The 7,534-nt window shown below is 48.9% G+C and overlaps 1 protein-coding gene across 1 annotated transcript; it reads right to left on the minus strand.

Moving 5' to 3' along the window:
- Positions 1-1,736: 1,736 nt before the first annotated feature.
- Positions 1,737-3,052, minus strand: LOC119336113 (heavy metal-associated isoprenylated plant protein 26-like). Its single transcript, XM_037608135.1, has one exon. The coding sequence runs from the start codon at positions 2,965-2,967 to the stop codon at positions 2,482-2,484; it is 486 nt and encodes a 161-aa protein (XP_037464032.1). The 5' UTR covers positions 2,968-3,052; the 3' UTR covers positions 1,737-2,481.
- Positions 3,053-7,534: the final 4,482 nt, after the last annotated feature.

Raw genomic sequence — 7,534 nt, forward strand, 5'->3', positions numbered from 1 at the left:
GTTTTCAGATCTGTTATTCTAAAAACCCAAAAATACCTTGCTGCACTTTTTATTTATTTATTTTATTTTGTGTTCTCGTCAGATCTATTTATCCAATCTCATACAATTTTATCTATCTCAATACTTAGGAGGGATTGACAACCCCTCTTACGCGTTGGGTTGCAAGTATTTGTTATTTGTGTGCATGTACCATTTACGTAGTGTTCTCCTTCTGTATTGATAACCTTGGTTTCATAACTGAGGGAAATACTTACTGTTGTTGTGCTGCATCATCCTCTCCTCTTCAGGGAAATACCAACGCAGATACAAGCAATCATGAAGCCGCTCGATGTGATGAGCAACAAGAATGAAGAAACCGGGCCCAAATGTCTCGACCCCATCGGCGAGTCCTTCAAGAGGAGCATGACAATGAAGACCCTCATCCATGCAAAGTACGACAACACCCTTGTCCACATGAGGAAGAGCTATGCTACGGCAAGCTCAAGTTCACCATGCCCAAGTTCTCGGGAAGCATCGATCTCGAAGAATATCTCTCATGGGCATTGAAGGTCGACAAGATATTCCGTCTTCACAACTACGACGAGGAAAAGAAGATCGCCATGGCCTCCCTCGAGTTTCAAGACTACGTCCTCATTTGGTGGGAACAAGTGCTCGCAAGACGGAGGGAGAGAGGTGAACCACCCATCAGGACTTGGACACAAATGATGGATGTCATGAGAGTTCGTTTCGTGCCTACACACTACACCCACGATCTCTTCAAGAAGTTGCAACTATGGCACGAAGACGGTGAAAGAATACTATCAAGAGATGGAAATTGCCATGATAAGAGCCAATGTCAAGGAAGATAACGAGCAAACTATGGCACGCTTCTTGAACGGCCTCAATCACCCAATAAAGAAGATTGCCGATTTCTAACGCTACTACAACCTCCTCGAGCTAGTTCATCAAGCGACCAAGGCGGAGCGACAAGTGCAAGATGACTTCAAATACGCTAAGTACTCTTCCAAGACCTACGGCTCATACACTCAAGTTTCCTCAACTATGACACCTCCTACCTCGACTAAGTATCGGCAACACGTCAAGTTTCAAGCAAGCTACGCCTTCCTCGACTCGTCCTCCCGCAAGCAACTACAAGTCCAAAACTCCATCATCATCGGCGCCAACGGATGACCCCGTCAAGACAAGTTCTATCAAGTGTTTCACATGTGGTGGCCGAGGACACAAGTCATTCCAATGCATCAATCGGCGCACTATGATTGCCAATGATGACGGCACATACGACTCCATGAGTGAAGACGAGATGAAAGCTCTCGAGCACGTCACCATGCATCGTCAAGTGAATGAAGAGGAAGATGCTCAAGTCTTTTGTGACAATGATTCAAGTCCCGCTCTTGTGGTCTCCAAGGTAAAATAGGTAGACACTGCTAACAAGAATGCTTGATCCCATGAATAATTCTTCGATGTTATTTGAAGCAACAAAGCTCAATAATGGTGGGTTTGGTTTGAGCCCAAGCCAACCCTACCAAATTCGGTTAAGGTTTTGGTTGCCATGTTTTGTTAGTGTTGTGGGAACAAATGTTGAGAGTTTGTTATAATACTTGCCAAAATAGTGGCAATCATCCAAGCAAGAGCCAGGATTTTGGCTATGGCGATTTTATTTTTATTTTTTTGCAAAAAAAATGTATTGATGGTTGGTTATCATCCAGGCATACATCAAACCAATAATTGGCCAGAAATTCTTCCTAAAAATTATGCACTAACTTGTTTCTGTAGAATTGCTACATAGATCACTACATACGGTTCTTGTAAAGAAAGGAAATTACAAAGTGACTGCTCTATTCTGGAACAGTAACTGAAGCTGAAAGATGGAAGAAACTAAATCCACTAATTTATTCAATCACAAAGACCCGACCTTGCCGGGCAAGATCAGTTCTCCCTTGCTGGCATTAGGCAATGACGTGATCTTAGGTGGCCTCCAGGGCTTTCTTAGAGTTTGGAGGTTAAAAACTGGTGGCGCATGGCGGCAGCAACTGCACATGACATTGGAGAAATGCCACCGGACAGTACACCGAGCCACCAGGACTCCGATCGAGGATCATTCCCGGTGGCTAAAGAGCCCGGCGTAATGCCCAGAAGCACAAGATCATTCCAGATCGATCAACCTCGCAGCAGAGCAGAATGGGAACAAGACCAACGACCAGACCTAGATCCGGGTCATGGAGTTTATTGCCACGTACCTCATCAGTGGTCGAAGAGATTGACCGGCCCCAAGCACGGCGACGGCGGGGCAGCCTGAAGCATCTGCGACGGGAACGACGACAGGACGGACAGCCTGCCGCGTGAACCAACCCGGAGATGCCATGCAGCTCCACCGAGGAAAAAGGGTAACCCAAATATACATACATACGTGGCAGTTACTACCTAGGTACTAGTAGGAGTTACCAAACGGAACGGGAAGAGATCGGTCGACCTAGTGAGGAGTTACATGATCGCGCACGCCGCGTTGGGGTTCTCGTCGGAGAAGGCCCCGGTGTACCTAGTCTCGGTGGACGTGGCGCGCGCGAAGGACGCGTTCGCGCCGCCGGGGTTGGCCATGACGTCGCGCACGTACCCGGCGGGCGCCCTCTTGTCGTAGGCGCCGGGCGCGTAGGGGTGCGCGACGACGTCGTAGGGCACGTAGGGCCACGGCTCGACGCGCTTGCCGGTCTTGCGCGCGACGCGGCGCATCACCTTGGCGGCGTCGACGTAGCCGGTGACGGTCACCCTGTTCTCCCTAGGGACGACGTCGACGTCGGTGACGCCGTCCATCCCCTCCAGCGTCTTGCGGATCTTGCTCACGCAGCCCTCGCAGTCGATCCGGACCTTCATCTCCACCGTCTCCAGCTGCCGCCCCTTCTGCAGGTGGCCGCGCGTGAGGGGGGCCGGGCACGAGCGGCACAGCCCCGACAGGGCCTCCAGGAAGCCCATCGATGGATCGGCCCGACCGACCGACCGACCACTCGATCAAGCTCAGGCAATGGAGGAGGCGAGCTCTGGCAAACTGTACAGTGTTGTGGTGCTGCTGGATCCTCCATGGATGGATCGAGCGAGGGTTTATATACGGCCGAGCAGGCGACGAAGACCGGATGGAAGAGCGACCAGGAGCCACCTGTTCCCTAGGAGCAAGACGTGAGAGGTGAGGTGCTTGGCAGGCTCAGGGGGTCACACGTCGACAAGCATGTCTCGCTGTCGCGTGCTGGAGCCGCGCCCACGCTCCCTTCGTCGTCGTCCTACAGTACTTCGGGACCAGAGTGGCCAGCAGCCCGGCCGGAGGCTCAGAGACTGCTGCTTTCTTCGGATCTCCGCGCCCGTTGCGTTGCGTTGTGCCGTGCCGACTAGCTGTCGCCGTCGCGAGTCCACAAGTAGAAGGACCACACGTCGGCAAACAATATTCCTTCTTTTTTCCCTTTTATGGCAACAAATATCTCCTCTTTCACGGGAGCTTTCTGGCCTACGGTTTGGTTTCCCGCAAGCTTGACGAGTAGAATCACACGCTTAGCGCGTGGAATGACACGCTTAGCTAGCGTGTACAATGGAGAGACGGTACATTTTTCTCTCTTTAGTCGTCACATATAAAAGATTTCTTAAGCCCCACTCGATTTAGAAAAGTGCACTGTTCCTTTCTGTAAGACAATAGGCTTTGGGGGGGACCGGCACAACCCTCTAGGGGTGGCCTATCACATATATATATAATGAGGTGGTATACAACGTTACAATATACACATGTAAATACAATCTAACACCCTCCCTCAATCTTAGCCACTTTCTAATGAATCTAAAAGGGTAAGATTGCGCTTGCAAGTCTCAAACTGTGGCAAAGGCAATGGCTTGGTGAAGATGTCAGCAAGTTGATCCTTGGAAGAAATAAACTTGATATGTAGTTTCTTCTGAGAGACACGTTCACGCACAAAGTGATAGTCAACTTCAATGTGTTTCGTTCGGGCATGGAATACCGGATTTGCAGAAAGGTATGTAGCACCGATGTTATCACACCAAAGAACAGGAGGCTGTGATTGGGGTATACTTAACTCCTGAAGCAAGGACTGTACCCAGATGATCTCTGATGTGGCATTGGCCACAGCCTTATACTCAGCCTCAGTACTGCTACGCGAGACAGTAGCCTGTTTCCGAGCACTCCAGGCAATCAGGTTAGAGCCAAAGAAGACAGCATAACCCCCCGTGGATCGCCTGTCATCCGGATTGCCAGCCCAGTCTGCATCAGAATATGCTGAAAGACAACCAGAGTCAGACGGCCGAATATGCAAACCATGAGCCACCGTGAAACGAATATAGCGCAAAATCCGCTTAACAGCAGACCAATGAGTGTCACGGGGTGACTGCAGATACTAGCAGACTCGGTTAACAGCATAGGAAATGTCTGGTCGCGTGATCGTCAAGTACTGGAGCCCACCAACAATACTCCTGTACTCTGTCGCATCAGAAGAAGAAAGAAGCACACCATCAACAGCATTGAGCTTATCAGTGGTAGACATGGGTGTAGTCGTCGGTTTGCACTTAAGCATCCCAGCTCGCTGCAACAAATCCAGAGAGTACTTCTTCTGCGTCATAACAAGGCCAGCATCACGAGAAGTAACCTCCACACCAAGAAAGTAATGAAGCTTCCCAAGGTCCTTGACCGCAAAATCAGCACCAAGTGAGCGAACAAGCGCAGTAGCAGCCGACTGAGAGGAGCTGACCAAAATGATATCATCTACATAGACCAACAAGTACATAGTAACCTCAGGCCTTTGAAGAAGAAATAATGAGGAGTCAGCAGTTGATGATGCAAAACCATGAGCACGAAGAGCCATTGCAAGACGAGCATGCCAAGCACGAGGAGCCTGCTTCAGACCATAAATTGCCTTGGACAGACGACAGAGATGATCAGGGCGATCCGGATCAGAGAAACCCGGAGGCTGGCGCATGTAAACCTCCTCCGCCAAGACACCATGAAGAAAAGCATTTTGAACATCAAGCTGACGAAGAAACCAACCTCGAGTAACAGCCAGAGAGAGAAGAAGTCTGATGGTAGTAGGCTTGACCACTTGACTGAAGGTGTCTTCATAGTCAAGTCCAAAACGCTGTCGAAAACCACGAGCAACCAGACGAGCCTTATAGCGCTCAATGGACCCATCAGAATGCCTCTTCACTTTGAAAACCCATTTGGAATCAATGACATTTACCCGTGATTGTGGAGGAACAAGAGTCCATGTCTGATTGCGAAGAAGCGCTTGATACTCTTGCTCCATGGCCTCTCTCCAATGAGGAATGCGCATAGCAGCTTGATACGTGCGTGGCTCAGAGGATGGATCTGCGAGAGCAGCAGACATGCACGCCGCTAACCAAGCAACTGTGCCATCGTGACGTTGCTTAGGCTGAAAAATGCCACTCCGACTGCGCGTATGTGGACGTAGAGCAGCAGCAGGAGCCGGCGGAGGCGAAGGTGACGGAGACGTGACGGTCGCCGGAGATGCAGGAATCACCTCAGGCGAGCTCGGGACAGACGACTCCGGGCTGCATGGCGAAGACTGGCCCGACGACAGGGGCTCAGAGGCCATGGGCGAACCGAGAGTGGGCGAGGCCAGCTCCGGTGACACTGGCCCAGACGGCCTTGGCGAGGCGAGAGCAGGCGAGGCCGGCCCTGATGAGAAGGGCCCAGACACCCTGGGCGAGGCAGGGGCGGGCGAGGCCAGGCCTGGTGATGACTGCCCCGACGCCCTGGGCGAGACGGGGACCGAGGAGGCCGGCCCAGTCGGCGGGGTTGCAGGGCGCGACGATGGCGAAGGCAGCCCAGAAGCCAGAGGCGACCGGGCCAGGGCGTCGATCGGCCGTGCATGAGCACGGAAACCGAGGCCATGCAGGGGCGCCATGTGCTCCTCATGCACAACAGAAGGTGCCGAGGATGAAGGCGATGGCGACGAAGAGGAAGATGGCACTTCCAGAATCTCCAAACGAGCCCCACGACCAGTGCCTGCACCATGGTTAGGCAACAATAGAGGAGAATATGCAACATCATCAAATTGGTCAGAAGCAACAGAGGATGAATGCATGACAGGTGGCTGGTATCAGAGCTACAATTGATTTATTTTTAGGGAAGAAAAATGCACTTTTCAGTGAAATGAAGTCTACCTTAATTAACAAAAAGTAAATATGAATAAAGAGGATCAATCTACAATTGATTTATTGATGGATGTGTCTAAAACCAAGAACCTAATTCATTACGCGCCAATGTGTGGACAAATGCCTTACAGCTCGACGTTTTGTGCACCGTGCGATCGACGCCATAATGTTGTGCGCGCTCATGATGGGATTATGTGAGCTGATGTCCAAGGCGTCAAGTGGATCGTGATGAGCTCTCTCTGCGTCATAGTCATATTCAACCAAGAATACTAGAGAGAACAATGTTAGACATATGAGAAAAAGTTTTCCTTCACATTGTACTTATACGTCTTTACGTCTCTAGACGGCACTTCAAGAGCACATCAGAGTGATGTTTTGCTAACCATACTTTTACACGTGGACACACCCCAACGTATCACATGTCGCATTTCTGAAAGAGACTAGTCAATATCCTTTCCACATCACGCCAACATGGGCGGACCAAAATAGAGCTCAGAGGGGACCAGGCCCCCTCACTCGAATTTGTAAATTTCTACATGATTAGTTCATATCCTCATAAGAAACTGCTTAACTTTTTACATCCAGTAAAGAAAAATGCCCCACCAAAAAAACTGGGTCCACCCTTGATCACAAATTTTGTGTTTATCTTTATCCCTATTTTCTTCCATTCCCTTCTATCACCAGCGTGAAAGATTAGCTTGTCGACCCTGAAAAATGAAAGATTTCGATTTTCGATTCAATCTTCATGAATGTTGCGACATGTTTGCCTTTGATCCTACCTCATGTAAATTATTGGCATCCAAGTATGCAAATAAAAATTCAAAGATTGTTAAGCAATAATGTAAATGCAATTTCATATATTTTTATAATAAGTCTAGCACTGCACTCATTCTTTTTTTCGAAAAAACTTCCGATCTATTCATCTTCAATCATGGCAACGAAAACCAGAAATAACAAAACTTACGTCCAGATCCGTAGACCACCTATGGACACACTCATTCATAGTGGTGCCGCAAAACTAAAAACTATCCTTTAAGCCACAACTTTAAATAGTACACTTTGATTATCAATTTTTTTCATGGTTCTAGTTAAGATGCTGAATACCTCAAAATCATGTCGCGGTACAGCCAACATGATCCGTGATTTCTAACTACGTGCAAATTTTCATTGATATATATTGTGATCTAAGAAAAGAGATTGTCCCAAAATGAGCTTTTTATATGGCACTGTTCCTTACGAACATGTTTGTTGTCAAAGGTCTGAGCTAGGGAGCAAAAGCGCTGCCCTGGGAGACAGAAGTTTGCTTTCTATTACATAAAATTTGGTTATAGATATAACAATATATTAATTTGCGTGTATCTATATCTCAGCGAAC

The sequence above is a fragment of the Triticum dicoccoides genome, chromosome 7B (genome assembly GCF_002162155.2).
Source record: "Triticum dicoccoides isolate Atlit2015 ecotype Zavitan chromosome 7B, WEW_v2.0, whole genome shotgun sequence".
Taxonomy (NCBI): domain Eukaryota; kingdom Viridiplantae; phylum Streptophyta; class Magnoliopsida; order Poales; family Poaceae; genus Triticum; species Triticum dicoccoides.